The sequence below is a fragment of the Rhinolophus sinicus genome, linkage group LG06 (assembly GCF_036562045.2).
Source record: "Rhinolophus sinicus isolate RSC01 linkage group LG06, ASM3656204v1, whole genome shotgun sequence".
NCBI classification, from domain to species: Eukaryota; Metazoa; Chordata; class Mammalia; order Chiroptera; family Rhinolophidae; genus Rhinolophus; species Rhinolophus sinicus.
This window is the reverse complement of record NC_133756.1, coordinates 157,573,913-157,601,747: the sequence shown is the minus strand read 5'-3', so window position 1 is coordinate 157,601,747 and position 27,835 is coordinate 157,573,913. Positions and strand designations below refer to the sequence as shown.

Below are 27,835 nucleotides of genomic sequence, written 5' to 3'. Positions count from 1 at the left end.
CCTCTGCTGCTTTCTGAAGGACACTCAGAGACTGTCCGGAGGGCATGGGGGTAGGGCCAAGGCCCAGCTTTCCTGTGAAACGAGTGCCTGGCTCTCCTTCCCTTCTTTCTCTTTTTTCCTTCTACTGGCCCGTCTTATTTTCTTTTTCCTATAGCAAGAAATAAGCTGCCCCCATTCCCAAGGTGGGTGGCCTGGAGCAAGGATTTTAGAATAGAAAGAGGGCAAAAAATCCATCATGACAGGAGGTCTGGCGCTTTGACTGGCTGTCTGGGGTTCAGAGTTTAGCTCATTGGTTTTCTGTTGCTTTCTCTCCAATTATGCCTCTCTCTCTCTCTCTCTCTCTCTCTCTCTCTCTCTCTCTCTCTCTGTGAGTTTGTGTGTGTGTGTGAGTGTGTGTGTGTGTGTTGGGTCGGGAGGAGAGCGGGAGGTGGGATAGGCACAAAAGGTGCCCCCCTTCCCATGCCCAAATAGCCCTAGTGCTGGTAGGCTTTGCACTTGTAAATGCCCTCCCACTTTCCTCCATTTCCAACTGCTCAGCATGCACGTGGAGGGCTGCTTCCTATGGAAACCTGTAACTCCAGCTTTCACTGCTTTCTACCTGGAACGTCATCCTGCAACCACCAAAGGATGGGGGAGGCACTGGGGCATGATATATCCTGGTGCAGAATCAGGTGGGAGAAGGGATCAGGATGGGAACACTCTGGCAGATGTAGCCCCAACCACCCCCAACATCATGAAATAGTAGTTGAACCCTAGTCAGCGCCAGAGAGAGGACCCTAGGCAAGTCCTCAGGCACCCCTCCCTCCATTTCTTCCTGCTCCTACTCTGTCCAGCCCCAGCTGCTCAACCCCCAACCTGTTTTGAGAGCTTTAGGTGGACTGAACCTCTCTCTAATGAAAGTACATTACTGAGGCCAAGGGCTGGGCCAGTGGAGGGAGAAAGGAGCCCAGGGAAAGGTGTGTGTGAAAGAGATCTCTGAAGTGCTTGGGGTAAATGCGCATAGCTCTCTTTGGTAAAATTCTTGGGGAAGTGTAAGCCCTTTCCTCAGCTGCTCTTTATTTTGTGCTCACTCGGTTTCTTTCTGTTCTTCCTGCTTTCCTCAGAGTGACTTGTTTCAAGGCTCAGCTCCCAGAGGGTAGAACAGCGTGAGAGCTGCAGGGTTTGGAGTCTTACAGACTCCAAGTTCAATTCTGCCTTTACGTCTCTTCTGCTGTGTGCTCTCGGACAAATATTTAACCCTTCTGAACCTCAGTTTTCTTCTTTGTAAAATGAGCATAAGAATATTTACCTTCAGAAAGGTGCTGAAAACTGTGAACATGATTCAGTGTTGAGCGTACATTAGTTACTGTGATTAAAGGCACTTGGAAAGGAGCATAAGGGCCTGGGATCTGGGGGTACCCAAAAGAGGGGAGCAGTCTAGTTTGGGAGGGTGTTGGGGTTATGGGACAACTTTGGAAGGGCTAGCTATGAGGAATGTACATGTCACCATCTGAGAGTGTAAGAGCAAGTGAATTCTGGGGAAAAGAGCCTATGTGCACAGATTTCCAGTGTGTCCAGCAGCTTCTATGTATTGTGCCCTGGGCTATGGACTGTGGGCTGTGGGAGACCCTGAACAGTGGGGAGATAGGACCTAACCCCATTGGTCCTGCTTGGGGAACAAGACTACTCCCAAGAAAAGGGGGTTGGACAGAGGGTCGGTTCAAGTTTGGAAAAGGAAGAAACTGCTGTGAGCACTTGCCATCAGGGAGGGCTTCCTGGAAGAGGTAGGCTTACCTGGGACCTTGAATAATTTCACGCCATTTGTTCAGCACCTACTTCTCCAGCCTCTCCTGTGTATCAGATCTTGGGCTACAGAGATGCGTGATCTGGGGTCTCAACCCTCCAGGTGCTCCCAGTAAGGAAAAGACAGACTGTTCATTATTAACCCAAGGAAGAATTGCCATAGTTACAGGGGAAGCAGAAAGAAATGGGGGAGGGAATAAAGGCCATCTTTGTCTAGGGATCTTGAGGGTAGAGAATAGAAGGAAGAGCATTCCAGGCAGAGGGAACAGCTTATGTAAAGCCTCAGGTGTGAAAGATGGCCTTCTTGAAGGAAGGAGAAAAGTTGGGGGTGGCTAGGTCACACAGTGTAGTGTATTACAGAATGCGGTCACACCCTTCAGCTCAGAGGCCGCGGGAGCTGTGTGAAAGACGGGCTCAAGTTGCCGTAACTCGCCATGCCTGTTTCTTCCTTTGTGAAATAGGAATCATGGAGGTACAAGGTTGTGGAGACCATACAAGATGGTGCTTATACACTTCCTGGCACAGTGTTTGCCATAAAAGGCATGCGCTCAATTAATGTGAGCTGTCATTTGATCCTGACAGGACCCCAGCCAGGGAGGTTAGGGGTTGTCATCCTTTGAAGGTGTAACTGAGGTCCAGAGCGGGCCATGCCAGGGTCACGGGCCAGAAGCAGAGGTGGGACTGGAATCCAGGTCCTTTGCCTCTAAGTCTGCTTCCTGTCCATTGCTCTGCCTCAGATGGACAGACAAGTAACAGACACAAGAAGAGAATTCCAGGCTAGAGGCAATGTATGAACACATAGACCACGTGGATGGCAGAATGGGCTGGGCAACTGCTCAGGCCATGGCTATGGGTGACCATGCACGTGTATGAGTGTGAGTGTGAGCATGGGTGTCTGTGCCACGGGGGAGTCTCTGTGGCGTGTACAGTGCGTGTGTGCGAGCAAGCCAGCCAGCCATGGGGTGTCAGTGTCTGTGACCTGTGTTGTGAGGGTACTTGCTCCTCCTCTGGCGGCCCTGCCGTCCCCCTGGGCAGCTGGTGAGCTGCTTGCAGAAGTTCACTCCGTCTCCAGCAGCTCCCCTGGGCCTCTCAGCAGCCAGCCGCCCTGTTTGATTCTATTTATCCATAAATCATGGCTTGCTGAGGAGATGAGAAGGAATTGGGAGTGGGGGCAGAGCCCTGGCAAGGGGCGGGGTTAGGTTTGCAGTTCACACTTGAAGTCCAGCCTGGCTTCCAGCTGTCCCCCAACGCCCCCACACACACACCTCCCCCCGCACTCCACACCTGCCTCAGCCCTCCCCATTCCCTGCCATAGGCACTCAGGGATGCTTGATTTTGATCAGGCCCTGGGCAGTGTGTGGGGGGAGGATGCACAGAATGGAGTGGGACATGACCCTGGCCTCTGCCTGTGGGGAAAACGAGATGTGTATCTAGTTCAGTATTTCATTCAACACTTCATGCCCTAGATGTCTCTCATACCAAGCAAGACGTGGTAATGCTATGATAATAGCTAGCTAGCATTTATTGCCTATTTATTCTGTGTCAGGCACTGTGCTAAGCGCATTATATGTGCTAATTCCTTTAAACCTCACCATAGTCCTACGAGGCCTGTACTATTATTAGCTCCCATTTACAGATGGGGAAACCAAGGCATGCAGAGATTAGGTCACATGGCTTGGAAGAGTAAGAACCAGAATTTGAGCCCAGACAGTCTGGTCCAGAGCCCTAGCACTTAATCACTGAACCCTAAAAGAAGGGTGCAGGCACAGGGTGAGGGGGGCTCAGAGGCAGGAGAAGTCAATTCCCACTGAGGAGATTATGGAAGGCTTCCTGAAAGAGGTGCTTTTTATTTGGGTCTAGAAAAGTCAGGGCTTGTCAGGCAAAGGTGGGCATAGGGGAAGAACGGAAGGGGTCCTGGTGTGTGAGTGTGTGTGTGTGTGTGTGTGTGTGTGTGTGTGTGTAAAAGAGAGAGGTTCTCAAACTCTGTCACTGCAGCCTCTCCCATCTCTTCTCTCCCCATCTTGTTTGGGTGACAAGCAAGGTAACATATGACGTATGCAAGAATTGAACATTCAACAAATATTCACTGAGTACCTCCCATGTGTCAGCCTGTCATAGAGGATCCTGGAATGAGCAAAGCAGATACAGCCCCTGCCTTCATGGACCCTGTAACCTGGTATACCGCAGATGCTTAATAAATGGTAGCCTCTGTCATTATCAGTATCCCTAGAGGCCTGGGATTCCTCCTTACTCGTTCTTTCAACAAGCATTTATTGAGCACCTACTATTTGTACAGCTCTGTCCTTGGTGCTAGGAAGACAGTGGTGAACAAGATAGCAAGCCTGGCCTTCATGGAGCTGACATACTAGAGGGGAAGACTGTGTGTGAGCATTTTGTCCACCTCAGACATGGGCTGCCTCCTGGAGCACACAGGCTCTACCTTGAGAGCTCCTTGGGGAATGGCATGGTCAGGAGCACAGGCTCTGCCCACAGGACCTGGCAAAGGCTCTGCCCAAAGGACTCCATCAGCTCATCAGTAATCTTGAGCTCTGATCAGCTGATGTGCCCGCCATAGGCCAGGGCAGGGGGCAGCAATGTGCCTGAGCTCACACCTCACTCCCAGGACACCCCTGGGATTGGACCCAGGAGGCCTGGTTCTCCTTGCTCCTGGCTCACCCTGCCTCCCAGGTCTCCCGATGTCATCCGTCTGCCCTTGTCTGGGTCTCACCCCTGGGACCCAGGATGTCTCCTCTGCCCAAGGATAGGTCGTGGAAGTCAGCCCTGTCAAAAGGCTGACTAGGGCTGCAATATTTTCTTTCCCCAAATGTTAATTTGCTGACGCTAAGGGGACTTGAAACCATGTATGTCATCAGAGGAAGGGTTTAGAAGGGCTGGGGCAGGTTTGCCTGGAGAAGACTAGAAGGGGACATGAGAGCCGTCGGCAAAGATTTGGAGGCCTGTCATGTGGCAAAGGGAGCCAATTTGTTTTCACCAGCTCTGGAGGGCAAGCTTAGGACCATGAGGGAAAGTTCTAGGGAGACAGAGTTAGCTCAGTGCAAGGCACAGCAGCCCTCGCTAATAGTGCCCATCCATGGAGGGCCTGCCTCCTGAAGAAGCGGCTTCCTGTCACCCACAGGGCTGCCCAGGGGGTTTGTGCACTGATGAGGCCTGACCCCATGACTTCCGTGGTCCCTCCCAGCCTGAGACCCTGACTCTGTGCTCTGGGAATGGTCTCACTCTGGCTGGCAGGTGAGAACATGCTTGTTCCCCTTGACAGCAGCGTCACGTGTTGCCCGAGGACATTGTTCACGTTTGTTCACAGCAACCAACAATGCAATTTGCAATGACAAGCGTTTGTTTCACCCTGGCTTCAAGGGCTGTCTGAGGGGTGCTAGGGAGCTGGGCATCTTGGTGGGTCAGCTGCTTGAAAGATGATGGCATCCACCCATGCTGCAGGGGATCCCAGGGTCACCGATCTCGAGGGGCTCAACTTTCCTTAGCAACACATCCCTTTCTTCAAGTGGAATTGTCTGCAAAAGCCCAAGATGTAAACCAGGGAAATGATGCTGTTTTGGTTAAAGAGGGCTTGAGGGACCACAGCCTTGTCTACTTAGCATCCACCTTCATATCCGCAGGAACTCTAGGAGTTCCCAAGAGCACACAAAGCAAAGAGTGTAGACTGAGCCAGACTGCCTGCGTTTGAACCATGGCTCCACCACCCACCTGAATGATCTTGGACAAGGTACTTGACCCCTCTGTGCCTCGGTTTCCCCATTTGTAACATGGGAATAACCGTAATGCTTACCTCAGTAGTTGTTGTGAAGACTAAGTTATTACCTCATGTGGAACCCCTAGGACGCCTGCGCATCGTCAGAGCAAGGAAGGCTCAGTTCTTCCACAGACGAAATCACTGACGTCCGAGAGGTTGAACACCTTGCCCACAGCCACACAGCTGCTTAGTGGCCAGAAGAGGGCCTCAGCCTGTTGCTCCAAGCCCAGTGCTCATTCTGCATGACACAGAAAGCTAACTGCTTAAGATGGGCATTCCCTGGGGCTCTGGAGACCATTCAGAGGGTGCCCACTGGCTTCTGGGATTGACAGGCTCTGTCCTCAGGGGCTCTCCAGCCTACAGCAGAGGTTGGTGAGCAGCTTTTGAAAAGGACCTTGTGTGGCAAAGAGAGGAGGGAGCTCCAGGGAGGTGCCCTTTTGAGAACTGCCCCATGGCCAAGAGGTGTGTGTGTGGTGAGGAGCCCACCTGAGTGTGGCCTCCGACCACAGCAGCACAACTAGCAGATCGCGAGCTTGCTAATACCCCCTCTGAGCCTGCCCCTCCCTTGCTCACAAACTTTCCATGACACCCATGGCCTACAGAACACAAGCGCCTCAGCCTAAAAGACTCCCATCTCTCATTCCCTACTCTCACTCCCAGCCTGCTCTTCATATTTCACACCCCATAAGCTAGTCCAACTCCTCAGACAATGTGCCTGACACTTCTTACCTCCCCCTTGCTCTTGCTATTCCCTTTGCCCAGATGGCCTACCCTCACCTCACCCCCAGGCCCCAGACTGCACGAAATACCACCTCCTCAGGAAAGCCTTCCCAGATAGCTCCCTCATCCAGCAATCACTTCTTCATTTCTTCATTTGTGCTCCCAGAGCCCTCTGTTTACACCTGTGACAAAACTGACACCAACAACCCTAGTAATAATACCTGTCTATGGAGTGCTAGCAATAATCCCATGGAGTGGATGCCATTTTTATCTTTATAAAGGTGAAAATGGAGACCTGAGTGATTGAGAAACAGAGGCTTGTCAACTATAATTGAAAAATCAATTTAAAAGTATATATATATATATATATATATATATATATATATATATATATATATATATATATATATATATATATATATATACTGGGGGTGCCAAAAAAATGTATACAAGTGGACACTTTGGTCAACGTTGCTCAAGCAGTAGTTCACCGTAATCAGAAGTGTCTGGACGCTGATAGTAACCACTTTGAGCACCTCTTGCAATTGCAGAAGTCAAACATGACTTGTATTCATCTTTTGTTATCTGTGTATATTGAGTATTACAATTTTAATACAGTTTTTTCCTTTCTTACAATGTGTATATATTGTTTTGGCACCCTCTGTATATATATAATTTTTAAAAAGAGGCAGCGGCTATACTCACACTTGGGTCTTTTCTCAGATACTTTGGAGCCTGGAGCCCTAAGCTGGTGTCCTGCCACTCGCTGGTTGTGGGGCATCCAACATACTAAGAAATAATTAGCTGATTTCTCGCCTGTCCCCTCTGCCTCATGGTAGATTCTCAATAGATAGTGGTTGAAGAAAGCTCAGCCCAAGCGTGAAATTTACTTTATTGAAAAGGGAGTTCAACAACCCCAATGACACCCCCAGACCCTTCCAGTGTGGCAGGGGCAGTTCCTGTGGAGAGAGCTGGAAAAAGTGTAGGCCCCCTTCCCGGAAGGCACACTAGCCCATCTCCTTACCACAGCTCTGCATCCTGGGGCCCTGGGGCCATGTCCTGTGGCATTATGGCCATCACTCTTTCCATTTGTCCTGCCCACGCCCCAAAAGTCTGGAGGTTAAAAATGGAGGCGTCTCATTTGGCCTGAGAACATTAGCAAATGTGCTCCTCCACCTGGGGAAGGGAAGGGCTGGGCCAGTTCTTTGGCATCTGCAGATTGTCCAAGTCAGAGCTCTCTGGTGCTGTGGGCCCTGAGGTTCACAGTGAATTGGTTACAGGGGCTTCCTGGGGGCTGAGGCTGTGGACTCCGAACAAGAGGAAGTTGAATTGGCCTGGCAGGTAGATGGGAAGTTTAAATGGCCTGGCTGGTGGGGACCAGGTGAGGGTGGCCTTTTCCCACAGCTGGAAGGCTCAGGAAATTGGGAAGGGAGAAGTGGGACCCAAGCAGGATTCTAGGGAGAGTAGGTAGCGAACCAGGTGCCCAGGGCACTGGAGTGGTAGTGGGAGGGAGTCCTGAAGGTCCTGAGAACTGTGATGACCTCTGGCCCTGCTCCTGAGGCCCCACAGCAAAACAAGAGAGACCGGAGGCCAGAAGCTGAAACCACAGGAACCAGGACCAGACAGCTATCGTTGGCTCTTAATTACCAGCATCACTGGCACCAAAAAGCCCACACAGGCTCCTCTGTAAATAAACAGCGTCTCCTTGACTTGAGGACACATCTCAGTGCATACATATTTACAGTGCACATGTAATCTCTGCCATGCTCACTCAACTCCCCACATGATCACTTCTGGTCATGTTTTGCCTTCCTTACATTTGGTTTGGGCTCATGTCGACAAACCACCTGTGAGAAGGTAGGGAGAAGGTTTATTCTGCGTTGCAGAAAAGAAAATAGTGGTTATGTGACTCATGCAAAGCCACACACAGAGCGAGAGGTGGGATTTGCACCGAAACTTGGGATTTTCCTCCTAGGGCAGGTCCATGAAGATTTCCACTCCTGAAGTCTAGGACCCCTGAGCTCTTACTTAGAATGGAAGCTGCTGGGCTGCCCTGTGAGCATGTAGGAGATTGCAAACAATGAGCTCAGGGACTAAGGGATGGGGGGTGGGGGGTGCAGAGGCCAGCTGGGTGGACTTCCAGCCCAAGGAAAGTTGGGCTGAAGGAGGTGAGGACTAATCAGAGGGTTCCAGAGATTTCCTCTTTGACGGTACACGTGGCTGTTGAGTCTCGGCCAGATACTTAAGAGTGTCTGTTAGTGCCCATAGGGCACATGTCCTCAGAGGGACTGTAAGAGCTAATGATAACCATTTGGGCAAATTCAGGTGGCGTTGTGGCTCAGAGTATGAACTGGAGGGGATGGAACTGTGCTCAGCAGGAAGGCCTTAAAGAAACAGTGGCTGTTTTAGAGGGATTTGAAGGGCCTGCGAAGCCTGGCTGGGCTAGGGGCACACTTGGCCTCTCCTTTTAAAGACGTCAAGTTTGGATGATGGTATAAATGCCATGGGCTCACACAGGACCCATGCAGGAAGAGACCGGGAGAGATGCCAACCAGTACAATTCCCACATTTTACAGATGAGGAAACTGAGGCACAGAGAGGCAAAGAGACGTCCCAGGATCAGCCAGCCAGAAAGAACCAGCAGAACTTTCTCAGAGCTCCCAGTGTGGGGGACAGTTGGAAAGATATCGTGGTTGTTCTAGGGGGCTCTGGGCCAAAGGAGGGTGGTTGGCTCTGGCCAATGAGGGTCTGACCTGTGCATGTCCTCCCCAGGGGCGCCCACCCGCGATGTCGTGCTGGTCTCTGCCATCATCACCGTCAGCCTTAGCGTCACTGTCGTCCTCTGCGGCCTCTGCCACTGGTGTCAGCGCAAACTGGTGAGGCTCCTGAGGGTCCGGGGGCGGGGCCTGGCCCTGCACCCCGCCCCCCACAATTACAGGCTCCTGAACGCTCTCAAGGGCGTGTGCAGATGACCCACCTGCTCACATGGTCAGGCACACTTGCTAGAAATTCACAGCGGCATGCAGGCACTGCGTTTGCCTAGATGTTGGCCCCGTATGTCTGCGTGGACACCCAGAGCCACACACCTGCGGACATTCGCGGACAGACATGGGTCTCATGGGCATTCACACGCTCTCAACTCCACGCACACACGCCCCATCTCCCGCAGAAAAAGCCGCAGGCACACACGCGCAGACTGAGAATCGAGCCCTCTCCCCTCGGTCCGCTGCCCTCCCTCAGGGCTGGGCGTGGTCGAGCGTGTCTCCTGGCCAATGAGGCGGCGGCGCCCGCCCCGCCCCGCCCCGCCCCCAGCGCCCGCACATCCATCCTGGTTCTCAGGGTTTGTACAAGCACAAACCGCTTCTTTTCATTTTTAACGAGAGCTGGAGAATTAACGCGCAGGATTAGGCCATTAATAAGTAACGAGACCGTCAGGAGGGACATTCATCACTGAGGGCGCCGGGAGGGGGAGCCGGGCTGAGCCGCCCGCGCGTAGCCCACAGCTGCCCGCGGGTGGTCGCCCCAGGAGACCCTCACTCGTATCCAGTCCTGCCGCGCCAGCCCAGAAATGCGGTGGGCACTTCGAGGGTCTGCAGAAGGACATCCCCGAAGGTGGGCAGGGAGGCCTCCCAGGTGTGGGACCTTTCCTGGGGGTAGATGCGAAAGAGTCCCTGGCAGGTACCTTCCATCCCCCAGTTTGAGAACGGTAGGAGTGGGGGCAGGGTACCTAATCTGGGAGCCCCATTCATTCTCTCCCAGGGAGGAGGGCTGTGGCCGCAGCAATGTGGGGGCGGGGCTTCACGCCCCACTCTTATGGAAGAGAAAGGGCAGATGCCCCGTGATGAGGACCCAGCGTGCCTCCTTCAGGAAAGGCAAACTCGGGAATTGGGAGCGTGACTCTCCATCCTGGGATATACAACTTCCAGCAGCTCCTTCAGAGTGTGTGCTGGGACCCAGTGGCTCCTTGCATTCAGGTGGAGCCAGGCTGGCTGTCCTGCATTGTTCCTGGATCTCCTGTGGCTGCGTCTGTCTCAGAATTTCAGGGGAGGTGGAGTGTGGGGCTTGGCCACGTGCCTCTACGTCTGTGAGTGTCCTCAGAGGCCGTAGGAGTGGCTGAGCCCGCGCTGCAGCCCTGCACGTCTTGTTGTGCCTGTTAGGCTGTCTGTCTGTCTGTCTGTCTGTCTGTCTGTCTGTCTGTCTGTCTGTATTATAAGGCAGGGGTAGATGTATGAGCAGATGCTGCTGGGGACCTTGAGTGCTGGTGTTTGTGTTGAGCGCGTGGACTTTGAGGGTACTGGTGCAGTGTGTGTGTGTCTGTTCACCCCTGCATAGTGGATTGGGGATCATCTCATCATATCCCTGAGTGAACTGACCCTGGTAAGTGCTCCAGAGCGTGTGTGTGTGTGTGTGTGTGTGTGTGTGTGTGTGTGTGTGTGGTGAGAGCCTCACCCCCAACCTCCCTCACCTGGGACAGGAGTTTAAAGCTGACAGCTTTTGTAGCATGAGGGCAGCTGAGAGATGCAGAACCTCCCCTGGTCCCAGCCCCTCCTCCCAGCTTCAGGAAATTTCCCAGGGGTCCAGACCACAGCCTGCCCTTTTGACTTGCTCCTCTGAGCTGCCAAGCCCTCAATCCTGCCACCATCCCTCCCCTACCCCCAGGTCACAGAACCCAGGGAGCTTTTTGCCCAGGCTGTCTCCTTGCTGCATGGAAGGGGCTTTTAAATGTGCCCTGCACAGTTGCTGAGCTCTCCTTGCCTGCCTGTCCCCTCAGCAGCAGTGATGTGATACCCTGACAGCCCAGATCACATTTCTAAACATTAATAACTTCCTTAATCTCCAGCTGGCTTTTTCCAGATCAGCCTGGCCAACCTCCCTCCCTGATGAGCAGGCTGATGGTATAGGCTGCTTAGAAGCTGTCTGATGTCTCTTAGACCCCGGCTGAGGTTCCTATGCTTGCCCCATGAACTTCCCCCCGCCCCCCCCCAAATCCTGTCCTTGGTTCCTGTCCTCCATAGCACCCCAGCACCTGCTGCAGTGATAGTTGCCACCTGAGGGAAGGGTTCTTTGAACTGTGGAAGGAAGGAGAGCGGCCCTGGGTGAGCCAGGCAGCCCACCCCAGCCATGGCTGGCCTTGAGAACGGACAGCTAACCAGCCTTAGAAGAGAGTGCTTATCAGGGCCAGTCTTCTGCCAAGATTAGGAAGGAAGAGGAGAGGAGGTGAGGGGTAGGGCTGGGGGACCCTCACCAGCGGCCCCACACTGAAGTGCTGGAGAGTAGTGGGGGCAGGGCTCCTGCCTGAGGGTCCTGTCCAAAAAGGGCCCTTGACTGCCACGGAGGGCTCTAGGCCCTGATTATCCCCGTTGGAACTAGGCATTGTTTGGGATTTGAACTTTGGGTAATGATGGGAAGGATCAGAGATGGAGCTGAGCGAGGGCAGCTTCTGTGGACCCAGAGAATGCAGCAGCTCTGCTTTTTAACTCTCAAAGTTCTGGCTCAGAGGCAGCAACAGCCTGGGGATTGGACCTTGGGGGAGGGGCCACTAACAGGCGCTCCCAGTTGATAGTTTTGAGAACTGCTGGGTACCAGGTTCCACACCAAGTACTAGAGGCTATCCGGTCCCTGCTGTTGGGCACCACATTCCCAGGGGTGGGAGCTGAAGTAAGTAAGGAGAAAAATAATATCTATGATGAGAACCTTGAGGCTTGAGGGACCCAGGGCCCATCCCGTGACACCACACCATTTCAGAAAGGAAGAAAAAGAGGCCAGGGGGCAAGGGACTTGACTAGGGTGACATGCGGAACGTGGGGCAGTGCTGGGACCAGGACCCTGGCACCCCTGAGACATAGGGGCTCTGGAGGCAGAATGAGGGCCCTCCCCCCCACCCCATACACCCTTCAGGGGCGCACCACTGAGCTGCCGTTCTCCCTGAACAGGCGGCTGAGCCCAGGAAGGGGCTGCAGCTGGCAGGAGCGCCAGGAAACGCGGCTGTGTGGCTTTTATTTTGCTTTAGGGAGAATAGAATAATTGACTGTTGTGGCTGTGGTGTTGGTGCACATGACTGGGTGTTGGGGAAATGTGTGTGTGTCCCCACTCGGCTGGGCAGGGGCAGGCCAGTGCCCAGTGGGAGAATGGACTGTGGGGGCAGCCCCAGCCCCTGCACAGCCCCCGTCCCCTCTGCCCATGGCCCATAGTTGTGCTCGAGGACACTTGGTGGCAGCCAGGAATGTTAACTGTGCCAGGCTCTGCATGAGCTAAATTTAGAAACCCAAACCGAGAAGGTGAATGGTGCTCACCTTCCAGGCGCAGGCCCAGTTGCCGCTGCAGCCAGGGCCCTTCCACTAATCAGGGACCTGGTGTGCCCACCTGCCCTTCCCCTGCCCCGACTCATGCTGGTGTGAGGAACTCTGGGGGCTGGCCCAGGCTGCCCCCCGCCTTCGAGTCAGTGAGCAGTCTCTCTTCCCAAGGCTTTTTCCCACAAAGGAGAGTGCTCAGGCCCTGCCCTGCCTCCCAGCCCCTGTGTACAAGGACCCCAGGGAGCCCCCAGACAATGACAGACACAGCCTGGGCAGGACTGGGCACATGCACTCTCTGCCCCTGAGGCTCACATCACGGGCCACTGCCAACCTTGCCCTGCAGGATGCCACCCCACCATCTGGGGGTGGTGACGTGGCCAGTGTGACGTGGCCAGGCGCCTGAGAGCCGTCTGTCTGTGGCAGAGAGAGATGTGTTTCTGGGAGCCAGGCCAGAGCCCCAGGAGACAGGGGGACAGGAGGAGCCCCACCTCTGGGATCAGGAATGGAGTGCAGTTCAAGGGGGTAGGGCAGGTCTTAGGGCTCAATGGGGCCCAGGAGCTGGCAACCAAAGAGCAAGTGTTGGTGGGGCTGGCACCCCACAGTGGTGACACCCTCGCACCTTGGCCTCCGACCTTGTTGGCAAGGCTGGGCTCCAGTCTACTCTCCTTCCCAGGAGTGGGGGGCGGGCATGCTGGGGAGGCAGGGAGGGTGCAGCCCTATGTCCCAGGAGTGACCTGGTGTTATCTCCACAGGGCAAGCGCTACAAGAACTCCTTGGAGACGGTGGGCACGCCAGACTCAGGGCGTGGGCGCAATGAGAAGAAGGCCATCAAGTAGGTGCCAGGCTGCGAGTTTGGGGTGGGGACACACAGGCAGCCCAGCTGGGAGGAGCCCCTGCCCCTCCCCAGATCTGCACACACACACACACAGTCACACACACAGTCACACATGCACACACTCACACTCTGACACACTCACACTGACACACACACACACACACACACACACACACACACACACACATGTCGTCCGGGTCCTCTGCCCCGCACCGAACACCCCAGTGCCATGCTCTCTTCCCACCCCACACCCCCCACACATCTCAGGGTACCTTCTCTGCCTGTGCCCCTCAGACCCTCCTCACAATGTTGCAGGGCCCTCAGCCCTGATTGCTGATTCCTCCATCCAACCCAAACATCACACGCATTGTGCCCAACCCCACCCAGCTCTCCAGCTCTTTTCTCAGACCCCATCTGTGTTCTCAGGGTGACCTGGAAGGAGGGCAGGCCGGGTGCAGGGCCACTGCCCTCCCCCATCACCCCCGGTGCCCTCTGCATGTCTTGCTGCCTCTGACTCACCTGGGTTTCCCCATTTTGCTCTGAGAGTCCTGCCTTCCACGGGGGACCACGTGGGCCAGCCCACTGCTAAGAAGTCCCCTTGCCCCACCTGGTTGGGGGATCTGGAAATAGGGGCTCCCTCTGAGGACTCTGCCCTCTGGCCAATGGCCCCAGCCTGTTCCTCTGTTGAGTCCAGACCTTCATGGGGAGGCTGTCAGGCCGAGGTAGGGTTGGGGGGCACCTCCATCTTATCCTGCCAGCCAAAGGCCCGCCGTGCCCCACCCCTTTCCTTCTGCCCCCTTCCCACCTAGTCCTTCTGCCCTTCCCTGGTCCTCCCTTCTCCCGTTCTCCCTTCCTACTTCCCTTTTTCCTCTCCCTGCCTCCTAAGGCCTTCCCTCTCTGCCCCTCCTTGCCCCCTCCTCTTTCCATCTCTTGCTCTGACCCTGTTTGGGGCCTTCGCAGAAGCTGCTGGGTGTGTGTCTGTTTGGGCGGGTAAGTGGAGAGGTGGGCCAGGCTGAGGGTGGGGGTGGGAGGAGGCTCCTGAGGAGGCTGCGGGAAGCCTTTGAAGCTGGGTTTTGTTGCACACTCTCCAGTCTTCAAAGCCAGAGCTGGCTGGTCTCAGGCTGTTACAGAGCCCAGGCGCCAGGCTTTCTGAAGGCGGAGGGACCATGTGGGGGGAGCACTGGGCCAGCCCAGCACCTGTGCCGCCTCCAGGCTAAGCCCCAAACTGAGTTTGTAGCCATGGTCTGGGCCAGGGGGGCTGTCTCGGGCAGGTGACCATAACTTCCTGGGCAAGGGAGTGTGGAGAAGGACCAGGAGTCCTGGACAGGATTCCCCACAAGAGCTTGCGTGGCGAACCCATGAGGGCGCTCTAAGACGAAGTGAGGGCCGCAGTGGGCTGTCCCCCACCTGTCTACAGCCCTGCAACCCCTGCCCCCTCCCACCCTGCTGAGCTGTCAGACCCTCTGCCTCAGGGGAAGGAAGCCACCACTCAGGTCTAGTACCCCAGGTTCCTAGGCTTTTGCCTCTGGCCAGGGCCCAAAGCCAGGGGAGGGGCCGGAAGCAAGATTTACCCACTGCACAATCTCCGCACTGGCCGCAGGGCTTCCTTTAAAGGGACTGGCTTGTCAGAGTTTCTGGGAAGCTGAATGCCTTAGCAGCACTTCCCAAACTGTGTTCCTCAAAGCACCCATGCCCCATAAATAATAATTATTCCACAAACCAAAGGTTCCATGACCGACTAAGTTTGGGAAACACTGCACACTAAGCTCCCTCTTGGAGATACTGCTATTCATCGACACCTTAAAGACTGTGAGAAGTCCTGCACTAAAGGAACCAGTGTTGCACAAACTTATTTAATTTAAGACCCCCTCTTCTACCTGAGGGACCCTGGAATTCCTTGGAACATAGGCTGGGAAACCAGCCTGGCAGTGATGACCCTGGGTGAATCTCTCTCTCCGGTACCTAGGGTTGGATGGCCCTGACTTTGGAGATTTGGAGGCGGGGAAGAAAGGAAGTCTTCCCACTGCCCCATCTCTCTGTTACACTTGGGAGGGGGACCCAAAGGATGTCTCTGGTGGGAATAGGGTCTTCTGTGGAGGAAGCCTCCCCAGGCAGGGGCCTCCCACCTCTGAGGGCCTGGCCGGTCCTGCCGCTCGCATCCCTGGCCCTCACTGCCCCTGTGAGCGGGCTCAGGTCTTTGGCTTTGAACCCTGGTCACAGGGTCCCCTGTGAGACATTTCCAAGGTATATTCTGGACAGAGACTCTCTCCACAGCAGGGAGGCCCAAGGAGTCCTGTGGTGGAAGCCCAGCTTCTCTGTACTCTCTCTCCTTTGTTTCTGAGTCTGAGGTTGAGAACCGAAATCAAGGTCAAACTTGTCCTCAGCTCCTGGGGTTTCCAGGCCATGCCTTCTGGCAGCTTCCGTACGACTTGTGTGCATCCATACGACATGTCACCCAGCAGGAGCGGGTGGGAACACTGGGGCAGAAGATCCCTTCCAGGCCGAGCAGCTCCACCTTGGAAAGGCACAGAGCGCAGGGAAAGGCTGCCCGACCAGGTACACGGCAAGGGCCTGAGGCTGAGTCTGCTCACTGTCCCCCCGGAGAAAGGCAGGCTCCCTTTACACAGGCCCCAGGACAGAGGACCTGAAGGGCCTCTGTGACCCTGGTCATGCCCTCAGCAACGTGAAGGCCTGCAGATGCTTCTCTTTGTGGGGAGGGGGGCAGTGACCCAACCATCACATTTGCAGTGAGCCAGAGAGGGTCTCCAGCTCAGCTGAGATCCTGCCCGTCTTGTGTAAAGGTTTCATTTCCCGAGGTGGGAGAGAGCAGAAGAGGCTGGGAACCTCAGGCCAAGGGGAAGAGGAAAAAGACGGGCAGTTAGCTGGGCCTGTCCCTTGGAAGTGGATGAAAGGGGAGAAGCTCGGATCTTTCCAAACTGGGGCCTCCATCCTGCCGCAGGATAGCTGACTGGCTTAATAGTTACAGCCAGCCTTCTGGTTTGACAGGCAGGGAGACTGAGGCCAGAGGAGAGGGGCCCAGGAATTTGGCAGCAGGGTCTGACTACCTTTCAGCCCTTTACAGACAGAAACCAGCTCCCTCTCCTCCTCCTCCTCCCCACCACATCCCACCCGGGGGCCTTGTCCCCTCTCCCCTCCTCTCTCACCATCTTTCTCTCCCACCAGCTTCCCAGGGTGTGAGGCCCCAGTGGCCCACCTGCAGCTTGCCTCCTTTCTGCACGGCTTCTCCCTCCCTCGAGTGTGTGTGTGCGCGCGTGTGTATGTGCGTGTAAGGGGCGTCGGCGGCGAGCCTGCCCACCTCTCTTCCTCCTGCAGGAGTTGACCCTGGCCCACCCTGCCCTCTGTGTGCCCAGCCCGGCCCCTCTGCCCCACAGGACTGGCGGTTCTTGTTTCTTCTTGTATCTCCCTGTTTTCTCCCCTCTCTCTCTGCCCCTCCAGCGATCTAGACAGAGACTTTTGGAATAACAATGAGAGCACAGTGCAGCAGAAATGGAGCTCCTACCCTCCCAAGGAGTTTATTCTAAACATTTCACCCTACGCCCCTTATGGCGACCCACGACTGTCCCTCAAGTGAGTGACTTTACCTGGTTTGATCATATGTACCGAGTATCCGCGCACGTCCTCCTCCCCCTCCCAGCCCCTCACTTCTCCCTTCCTACTCTCCTCCCCCACTTCCCTACCCATGCACCCCATGGGCAGGCTGACCATGGAGACGAGCAACCCCTCCTGCCCCCCCTCGCCTGCCTGCCCCTATCCTGTCCCCACCCCCCAGGGCCAGCCACGCAGGAGAGCCCCCTCCACGGCCACACCGGCCCCCAGCTGGTCCCCGTGGCCCCACCCCCTCTGTGCAGTCAGGATGGGGTTGCCCGTTTTGGTCCCTCCCTCTCGGTGTGGCTCAGCTTTCCTCCCTGCTGTGTGCTGCTGCCCTGGCTGCTCGGTGGTGGTGGTCGGTGGTCGGTCGTGGAGGTGGTGGCGGTGATGGCGGTAATGGTGGTAGTGGTGATGAACTCTGACTAACACGGCTTTCTCTCTCTCCCTGCCTGGGGGCCTCCTGGCCTGGACAGCCCGCTCTTCCTCCGTCGTTAACCCTTCGTTGTCCTGTGGGATAGAGTTGGAGGTGGCTGCCCTCTCCCAACCCCTGCCGCCCCTGCCCAAGGCGGTGGGGAGGGGCCCCCCTCCGTTGTGTGGTGCGTTGTTTTCCGACTCCCGACTCCCGGCCCCCTGGTCCCCCTCTCTCCTCTCTGCAGGCTCTGCTGTTAACGCATTTGCGGTGCTGATGTCTCTCTCTCTCTCTCTGTCTGTCTCTTGTCCGTCTGTCCCTCTCCTCTTCTCTCACTGTCTCTTTCTTCCTTTTATCTGTTATTGTTTTTCCTCCTCTTTTACCTCCCCACCCCCACGTGTGACCTGCCCTCTCTCCCCCACCGCCACCCCCGGTGCCCCTCTGGCCCGGGTGCCTCACCTGGCTGCCTCGCCCGTGCCTCCAGTGGCACTCTCCTGTCAGGCGCCAAAGTGGCCGCTGCAGCGGGGCTGGCGGTGGAGCGGGAAGGCCGGCTGGGGGAGAAGCCAGCACCGGTGCCGCCACCTGGAGAGGACGCCTTGAGGAGCGGCGGCACTGCCCCCAGCGAGCCAGGCAGCGTTGGCAAGGCGGGGAGAGGCCGCTGGCGCACGGTGCAGAGCCACCTGGCCGCAGGGAAGCTCAACTTGTCCAAGTGAGTGATGGCCCCATGGCTGCCGGAGCGTGAGCTCAGGCCTGCCCTGCCAGGGTGGACAGCGGGACCCCTGGCATGCCCGCTGCTGCCCCCAGAGGTGCCGTCCTCGGCCCCTGGCTCATTCCATTGCTTCACGAGACTCCCATCGTCCTTGCCATTGAGCACAAGTAGCAGCCACACAGTGTCGCATCTCAGCCTCTGGCTACTGCCCCCATCAGTCTCTTTCTTTACCAGTGACCAGGACATTCCATTTTCTGCCCCCAGGGCAACTTCATTTCAGGCCTTGGGTCATCCCATCCTCCTTGATTGGCAGCCCTATCTCAGCATCAGGTCACCCCTCCATGGGGAGCAGGCCTGTGGCTGTCCAGCCATTGGACCATCCCATCCTTGGGGAGCTGGCCCACTCTCAGCCTGTGTTTTATGCCACTCATCTGTCACCAGGCCTTCCCTCTTACAGTCAGCAGATGGCTCTAGACCCAGAGGTTGAGCTCTTCCATTTTTGACCATCAGGTGAGCCATTGACTTGCCCCAGTCTTGCCTGTACCATCACACCATATGTTACATCAGCCCACCATGAACAGACAGGCTGTCCCCATTGGTTCATCCTCACCTCGGCCATCATCACTGGCTGTCCCAGTCTTGGTCAGCGGGCTGTCCCTCTGTCAGCTGTTGGGATTGTGTGTTCTTGGAGGTTGGGTTGTTGAGCCCCAGCTAACATCTCTTTTCTGATGAGGGTGGTCTGGACGTCAGACAGAATTTCTATTTTCTTTTTAATAGCTGTCTGAGCTTGCCAGGCAGGTAGTCAGTCCCTCTCTTAGGCGATGGATTTAGGACTGGCCCCTATTCTCAGCAGATAGTACGTTGCCCTCTCCCCCACCATAGGGAAGCCTTATTCTCATCTTGGCATTTAGAACCTTCCATTTCCCCACAGCTGAGCCCTTCCAGGCTCTAAATCCTTTGAACTATGACCATTCTCGTTGACCAGTGGGACATAAGTTCCATTGTCAGCTATTAGAACTGCCTTGTTCCCAGCTAATGGAGCAGCCTCTCACGTAGAAGGCCGGGGGCCCGGACCCCTTCTTAGCTGCTGGGCTAGCCTGTTGCCTCAATCTGGGCCCTCCTGGTTCTCTTCAAAAGGCCTGTGATTCCTGCCTTGGGAACCACTGATGCCCACTGTGCCCAGGTCTCATTTGCTTGTTGGCCTGAGGGAACGCCAGCCAATTTTGCCCCTGACGTCAGGCCTCGGGAGGACCCTGGAGGGAAGCTCCACATCCTGTCTGAGATCCAGTCCCAGTACCTCGCCCTCCCTAAGCTGCTCCGGCCACAGACTCCAGGCTGGCTGAGGCCTCCATGCCATCCTGGCTCAAGGCCTGGAGGAACCAATTTTAGTTTCCTGTGACTGAGAGGTTGTAAATTGGACTAATTTTGGATATGATAGGAAACCAAAATGAGGTCAGCAAGGAGGAGGAGGCGGCCGCCCAGGTGCTGTCCTCCCCCTGCTTCGGCCTGTCCCCCGGGAGCTGCCAGCCTACCTGGCTGGCCAGGCCTGGGCCTGCCCCTGGTGGTAGCCCTGATTCCAGGCCCGAGCCAGGCAAGGCTGCTGCCCCCTCCAAGACCCCAGCTAAAGCCATGTTTTGCTTCTCTCTCTCTCTCTCTCTCTCTCTCTCTCTCTCTCTCCCTCTCCTTTTCTCTCTCTCTTTACTATTCTCTGACTTTCTTTCACTATTTTTCTCTCTTTCTCTCTCTCTCTCAGCCCACAGGGGCAGCCTAACTGTTGTCCTTTGGTTCCTAGGGTGGGCTCGGGGGTGAGCAAAGCTGAGGTCTGGCTGCAGTGGTGAAAGCGGCTCCAAGGGTCCTGGGGCCCCCTCCCTTGGGCAGCTTGGGGGTACATGGCTGCCCTGGTGCCCTAGGTCAGGAGATGGCAAGTTCTCTCTATAAAAGGCCAGGTAGGAAATATATACGTAGGCTTTGCAAGTCACACAGTCTCTTTTATACCTACTGAACCCTGCCATCGTAGCCCCAAAGCAGGCATAGCCAGAATGTACAGGCAAACTTGGGAGATACTGTGCGTTCCATTCCAGACCACTGCAATGAAGCGAATGTCGCGATAAAACAAGTCACGTGAAAGTTTTTGGTTTCCCAGTGCATATAAAAGTTATGTTTACACTATACTGTAGTCTATTAAGTGTGCAATAACATTATGTCTAAAAACAGTGTACATATCTTCATTAAAAAATAGTTCATTGCTAAAAAATGGCACTGATGGACTTGCTCCACCCAGGATTGCCCCAAACCTTCAATTTGTAAAAAGCCCAGTATCTGTGAAACAGTAAAGCAAAGGTGCCATGAAACGAGGTGTGCCTGTAAATTAATGACAGTGGCTGTGTTCCAGTAAAACTTGATTTACAAAAAAAGGTAGCCCAGGGCCCATATCTTCCCCTAATCCATTGGATTGGGTGGCAGAGGGAAGGGACAGAGGAGGAGGACGTTGGGACCTCTGGCTCTGGCCCTGCCTGTCAGATGTGCTGAAATCTCTAGCCAGAGCAGGAAGCAGGCAGCTTGCCCAGGGAGGCCAGGAGGCTCTGACTCCTCCTAGCTCCGTCTCCTTGAGACATTTGCAGCTACCACAGGGAGTGTTGACTGTACCACACATCCCTGGGCCCAACCTCATTAGGTCCTCATGGCAACCCTGTGACAGAGGCAGCGGGACTTATTTTTCAGCCCCATTTTACAGATGAAGAAACTGAGAGGTAGACTCACTTTTCCAAAGTTAGGAAGTGGCAGAGAAGGGTTTTGAACCGATGTGTCTGATGTCATCCTGCCTCTGATCAGCCAGGTGTTTCCTGTAGGTCCTTGCCCCCCAATCCCAGCGTTTTTCTGAGATGCTGGTGGGCCTGTGAGGCAGGCGCCCTCTTTCAAATGCATAGAGGACAGGATAGTCAAGCTGTTTCTCTGTCAGAATTGTGGCAAAGCGTTCAGACATGTGGTTCCTAGGGCTCCCACCGCATCTGCTCCTTTCCAAGGTCCCCTCCTCTAACTAGGAGTCATTCCCCAAGATATGAGGTTAAGGGGTCCCTTAACCTCAGAAACAGAACCCTGGAAGGAGGGCGAAGATCTGTGCCAGAGCCTGCGTCTGGAGGCAGCCCTGGCCACAGGGCAGAGGTGTGGGAGCCTGAGGACACTCATGGCTTCCATGGACAAAGCATAAGAATTGCCACCGTCCCCCGAATCACCGTGTATTACTAGGCCAGCTCTGCACTGGCCTGGATTTCCTTGTGTCTCCAAAGGCCAGGAGTACTTAGAACACAGAGGCAGACTTTCCTGGGGTTCCCCCCGTGAGACAGTGGGAGGGGGTGGCAGGCAGCAGCTCCCTCCATCCCCTCCCATTCTAACATGACAGGCAGCTGCAGGGCCTTGGGGACCCGCCTTCACCACGCAGCAGCCTCTGCCTCTTCTGTGGCCCACTCAGACCAGCTGAGAGGTTGGCTCAGACAGGAGGAATTTGGGCACTAGCTGAATCAAGGACAGAGGGTGGGCTGGGTGGGGCCCACCTGAGGGCCTCAGGGTGGCCTCCTGGGTGAGGTGGTGGCAGCGGCGACGGCAGCAGCGAGCGGTGACCACTGCGATGGAGGCCTGGCGAGGTCCGGCAGAGTGAAGCCTGCACTGGGGCCTCCTAGTCCTGACTCTGGGCTTCTTTCTCCTCCACTGTGATCCCTTCACCTGCTTCTCCTTTCTCTCCTCTCCTCCACCCGCCCCAAGTTTCGAGGACTCCACCCTGTCCACGGCCACTACCCTTGAGTCTATCCCCAGCTCCACGGGAGAGCCGAAATGCCAACGACCCCGCACTCTGACGCGGCAGCAGAGCCTGCAGCAGCCGCTAAGCCAACACCAGCGGGGCCGGCAGCCCAGCCAGCCCACCACCAGCCAGAGCCTAGGCCAGCTGCAGGCCCACACGGCCTCAGTGGCGGGCCACAACCCCCGGGCCTATGGCCGGGGCCAGGTTCGGCAGGGCACCTCAGCTGGCTCCAAGTACCGGGCGGCCGGTGGCCGTAGCCGCTCCAACCCGGGCAGCTGGGACCACGTGGTGGGGCAGATTCGAAACCGAGGCTTGGACATGAAATCCTTCCTGTAAGTCCCCCCCTTGAGCGGGCTGACTCCCCACCTCCCCGACCCAGCATCTTTCCCCTACATCTCCTTAGTTGCCAGCAGGCCCTCCATCTCCTGGGCAGAGTGCCAAGCAAACTTGGCCACGCCCTCCCCAGTTTCTTAGGGCTCATGGCTCGAGCCTGAAGCCCCCCCATGAAAGGATTTGTCTCTGAGCCACCCCTTTGATGATCCTAGCCCACCCTCAGTGTCTCCGGGCTCAGAGAAGGTCCCCCCTAAAAGTAAGTGGAGACATTAGGGAAGCTGCTGAGGTCCCCAGATCTGTCTCCTCTTGACTGCTGGTGGCCTCCCTTCAGCCTCGCCCTCTCCTCCTGTGACCTCCCTCATCCCCTCCTTCCAAACCTGGTCTCCTTTCACTCCATCTCCCAGGCCCTGCCTCCTCCCCTCCAGTTTACTTCTTCCCTGTAACCTTACTCTGCTCACCTTCCTGCTGCATGCTTTCTCCCTCCCTCTCACTTCCCCTGTCCTCTCCCTCTCTGACCTCCTATAGCCACCTGTCCTCTAGCTCCTGCCCTGGCTCCTGTAATGACCCGTCCCCTAAGGACAAACCTTGGATGCTCCTCCCAAAGCTCCAGAGAACATTGTTTCTAAATCAGAGCCTTATTTCAGGTGAGAAGTAACCACTCACCGTCAGTGTTGAACCTTAGCCATTCCCCCAGCCGTGTGCCCCTCTCCCCCTCTCGCTGGTACGGGCCCCCCACCCAGGGCACCCTCTCCCCAGCATCCCTCTGGGCATCTATGCTCGCACCCAGAACCCAGGGCAGGCCTGGGCTTCTGTCCCTGGTATCACCACCTCCGTGGGCCTAACATGACCTTCCTTCCAGGCTCTGGGGATTATTCCCCTCGGCCAGCTCTTTCCTGGGAGCAGTGTTCACAAGCAGGAGATCAGCCCTCCAAGCCTGGGAGAGGAGAAAGGGAGGAGGAAGGGGAAGGCCAAAGTCAAGGCCCAGCTCACTGGCAAGATATGGGGATTCTGAAGGCACGCAGGTCCCTCAGACCATCCTGTCTCTCCGACTGAGATTCCAGCCTGAATTTCCAGGGCAGACGGGAGTGCTGCCCCTGGCAGAGGCACCCAACAGAAGAGGCTCTACCACACCAGCTTCCCATTCTGGTGCAAGTGACCTGTGGCCCCAGCCTGGCCCACAAATGCTGCCTGTGAGTCTACTTGGCAGTTCTGGGCAGCCCATCCGCTAGGGCTCTCCCCGACCCAAGGACCCTTGGGAATCCAGCTGGACGCCTGCATGACAAGATGCCCAGCAGAGCCTCCTGGCTTCCAGGTCGCAGTTTGTTTTGAGACAGATGCTATGGCACTGGCATGGGTTAGGAGAGTCGAGGGAATTGCTGCTGCGATGGCTTGGACAGAACAGAGCCAGCCGGGTCCCTGCACTCCTCGGCTCCTTCTGGCCTCAGGCTGCTCCTTGCACAGCCATCAGCCCTGCCTCCTGTTCTCGCAGCCATCAGACTGGGGCAGGGGCGATCCCCAGGCTCTGGGAAGAAAGTAGCCAGCTGCAGGAAAGCCCCTATTCACCACCTCCTCCCTGCCTACGCCCCCCTAGTCAACTAGGATTTGATGAGTGGCTCTCACGAGCCAGCATTCTCTGTCCACGCTGCTTCTGCCCACCACAGCTACGTGCCCCGCACCTGCCGGCCACTGCCAGGGCTTACCCAACCCCACACCCCCTCCGCTGTAGTCCCTCCCAGCCAGGGTCAGCAAAGTGTGTAAAGAGCAGATTATAAATATTTTAGGCTTTGCGGGACACGTGTCGCCTCAATCACATTTTAAAATGTACAAATCATTCTTGGCTTGTGGGCTATATAAACGCAGGCCACCAGCTATAGTTTTCTGACCCCGGACCCCTGCCTTACAGTTTAGATTCTGAGGCCTTTCACTCACTTAAACACAGGTAGCCCAGGTCAAGGGTCAGGGTGAGAGCGAGAGCCAGGCCTCCCAATATCCCAACCCCCTCTCTCAGGGAGGCAGGCATTCCTCCTGCTTAATGGGTGTGACTCCCCCCCAATATCACCACATCTCCCCCAACTCTCCCTGTCTTGCCCCCATTCTCGCCCTTGGGGCCTGTGATCTGGAGAGAATGACAAATTGGGAACTTATGCAGAGGAGCCATTTTGTTTTTAAGAAAAGCAAAAGGAGTATCTGAAAAAACGCATGAACAAAAGAAAAACATGTTGTTTTCACTGGGTTTGCCTCCCCCAGCGCAACCAGCTCCCAAGCAGGCAAATGGAATTTTACCAACTCTAAAACAGGACCGGTGGGCAGAGAACAAAGAAAATGAGGATTCCTCCTGAAGGCGGATTGTTTCCCAAAAGTTAGATGCCAGTGCAAGTGTCAGCCAGGAATGACCGTGCCCAGGACAGATACAAAGACAGAGAAGGCAGTGCAACCACCTAACTTCCCTCCCCAGAGCCTACTGCCAGCTCCCCCGTGCTCCCGCCCTCCCCTCAGAGGCCGGTTCTCACCTGCTGGAGTTCCCTTTTGATAACCTGTCTGAAAAATAGGCATTGCCAGTTGCTTATCATTTCCTCGCCCTCCTGGATGGGGGTGGAAATGGTAGGCTTCCCAGGATCTGCCCCCCTCTGGAACATTCCACCAGGTTTACCATCATTCCCTTGGCCCTTCTTGAGATGCTTTCATGCCTGCACCGTCTGAGAATTCTTCTCCCTTTGTCGGATGACAGACACAATGCTGGATGAGCTCCACACAGTACCCAGAAAATGCCCACAAACTCAAATGGCTTTGAGGGGCAGCGGGCCACGTGTATCCCTGCAATTGCAGGTGACCTTGCAGTCGCCCAGTGGTTCTCTGAGACTGAGCCATACTAAAGATGTCACACCTTGACCTCCGGCCCCATGCTGCCGCCCACATGACAAGGCCAAGAGGTTTTCACCTTCTAATCTGCCCGCGCCACTCTGCCGGGACTGGCCAGCCTTTTCCAGGCTGTCCTCACAGAAGACACAGGCTCCCTCGAGTCCTGCCTGGATTTCTCCTGACCTTGCCAAGTTCCTGTACTTTCTCTCTTTCCATCTTTGCCTTTTGGTGCCTTCTGGGCTGCTTCTCCAAGGAGTAGCCCCTGAACTGGACCCAAAAGCCTTGGTAGTTATTGCCTGGATCTCCAGGAAGGGGGATACACGAGAAGGACCACCATGGCCAAAACACACCAGAGGCCAGAAGGGATTTCCATTCCCCTCCAATGGGCTGTGTGTCCGGGGACCTGGGCGGAAGCTCTAAGACGACTCCTGGCATTAAGCACACCTGGCTGCCATGACCTGGAGACGCATGTATGAGGGCCTTCCATACGCATAGGGTGGATTTCCAGACTTTCTAAGAACCTCCTGGCTGGGACCCCAAACCTGCCTGCACAGTCCTGAAGCAAGATGGCGACAGAGCCCTCCCTCTCCTCCCAGGGACCCGGATGGCCAGAGCCAGTGTTCCCTGGCCTTTGTTCAGCTGCAGATGAATTAGTTGTTGGAACTCTCTGTCCCAGGGCCTGGGCTCTGCTCCCCTCAGCCTCCCCTGAGTGTCCCCTTGGGACCGTGCCAGTCACGCCACCTTAGCAGGCCTCTGCCCAGCCCCTTCCGTTTCTCCAGAGAATCTTGCTCTGGTCCCCAGGCGAGCTGGGCCTCAGACCATGGACACCTCCCCTCCATTCCCTCCCTCCCTCCCTGTCTCCACCCCACTCTGCTCTACAACTGTTGACAGTGCTGAAGTTTGGTTTCTCTCCTGCAGGGCCAGTTTCTTACGCTTTTTTCTTCTCTCTTTTTGTCTCTGTCTCTGTCTCTCTCTCCTTCCCCTCCCTGCCCTGCCCATGGGGCCTCCTTCTTTCACCCCGGCTGGTGGGCTGCCCGCCCCGGGCAGGGAAGGCCGGATGGTGGTGCTATCCTTGGTCTTAGGGCTTTCGGAACAGGATGACTTTGCCAATATCCCTGACCTGCAAAACCCAGGAACCCAGCAGAACCAGAACGCTCAGGGGGACAAGAGGTACGAGCTCAGGCGAGGGCCCGCGGTGGCGGCGGCAGAGCTGGACGAGGCGGTGTGTCTTCAACGGATGCTGGAGCGGGAGGACAGCCCCTCCCCAGGCGGTGCCCTCACACACGGCCACCCCGGTGGTGTCCCTTGGGTCGGAGGCCAGTGCGGCCGTCCTGGGACCATTCTGGATCAAGCCTGCTCCCCGGGCATGGTTGCCCTTGCCCGGAGCAAGCCAGCCTTTCTGCCCCATCCTCCTGCTTGGCTCCCCTCTGCTGCCCCCTCATCTTTCATCTCTGCCCCACCCCCGGCCCAGAAATCCCAGTTTCTCCGGTGGTTGGTGGATGGGGGGGATGTTAGGGAAGGGGCGCCAGCCTGCTCTCCCTCATCCCCACCACCTCAACCTCCCTCTTGCCTGGAGGCCCCGCTGGGGTGATGGTCACACACCCCGAAGCAGAGGTGTGACCGGCTGCCCCGCTGATGGAAGAGGAGCCCCTGGTGGGGAGGGTCTGGGGCATGGGAGAGGCCTGGTGACCAGAGGGAACCAGAAAGGCAGCCCCTGAGCCCAAGGTACCAAGAGGAGGTCATAGGGTGAGGGGCCGAGAGCACCCTGTCACTGGCAGCCCTGCTGCTGGCCCTCAGGGCCCTGGGGGGGACCAGGAATAGCCTACGTGGCCATAGCACAGGCTGAGCAGAGGGTAGGCATTTAACTGTCCACAGCCATCGGGAACTCAGGGAAGCCCTGATGCCCCCATCTCAGGAAGGGCGTGGGGAACTCTCAAGAGGAAGGGGACTGGAAAAGGCTGGAGGTCCCAGGGCTCTGTCAGCATCACAAAGGCGGGGTCGCCCTGCATCTGGTCTGGCTGCCTTCTCTCACTTGACCTTAGGCTGGGGATGGCCACACACCTGTAGTCACGAGAGGAGGGCTCCTCACCTTGGTCAGGTCTGATTCTCGTCAGACCAAAGCCCGACAGTGCACGTGGCCCAGCAGCCAGGACGCCGTGCTTCTAGCTCTGGTTCTGCCAGAACCTTGCTCTGCAGCCTTGGGCATGTCACAGCCCCTCCTGGACCTCTGCTTCCTTGCCTAGCAAATGAAGGATTGGACAGGCTGACCCCTTCCAGCTCAGACATGTGAAGCTTCTAATGTGGAACAGGCCCTTGGGCTGGGGCACTCGTCAGATCTTGTCAGCCGGACAGACACCCTGACGCTTGCTCATTAAGAGGCCTTTAGGTGCAGGAAGGAGTTGTCCCAAGGTGCTGCCAGGGGCCTGTGGGTTAGGAAAGGACAGGCAGAGAGTTAGACAGCTGACTTGCCTGCCCCTCCGGTGGCTTCTGGAGACCAGCATTCTCATGTCTTCCCACCCTAGGCCACAGTTACATGTCTACGGTGGGCAAAGTCGGAAGTCCCCAAGAGAATGGGAGGAGAGAGCAGGACCAGTTCTTTCACTCAGTGGCACAGAGGGTATCACACCCTGAGCCCAAGTCCTGGGGTGCAGGAGGAACAGAGCCTGCCACCTCCACCCCACCTGGTGCCACAGGTGTCCCGGCTTCCTGGGCTGGGGCCTG

At 56.2% G+C, this 27,835-nt stretch overlaps 1 protein-coding gene across 6 annotated transcripts in view; it reads left to right on the top strand.

Annotated features, from left to right (window-relative positions):
* Positions 1 to 27,835, top strand: part of SYT7 (synaptotagmin 7) — a 62,838-nt gene that overhangs the window by 15,403 nt on the left and 19,600 nt on the right. The window contains exons 2-7 of one of the 6 annotated variants that reach the window (XM_074336468.1): positions 9,044 to 9,147; positions 13,317 to 13,396; positions 16,856 to 16,987; positions 17,902 to 18,126; positions 21,886 to 22,254; positions 26,162 to 26,284. In XM_074336468.1, the coding sequence (XP_074192569.1) occupies positions 9,044 to 9,147; positions 13,317 to 13,396; positions 16,856 to 16,987; positions 17,902 to 18,126; positions 21,886 to 22,254; positions 26,162 to 26,284 (1,033 nt within the window). The remainder of the gene's footprint in view (positions 1 to 9,043; positions 9,148 to 13,316; positions 13,397 to 16,855; positions 16,988 to 17,901; positions 18,127 to 21,885; positions 22,255 to 26,161; positions 26,285 to 27,835) is intronic. The other 5 variants (XM_074336469.1, XM_074336470.1, XM_074336471.1 and 2 more) reach the window with 5 other exon arrangements.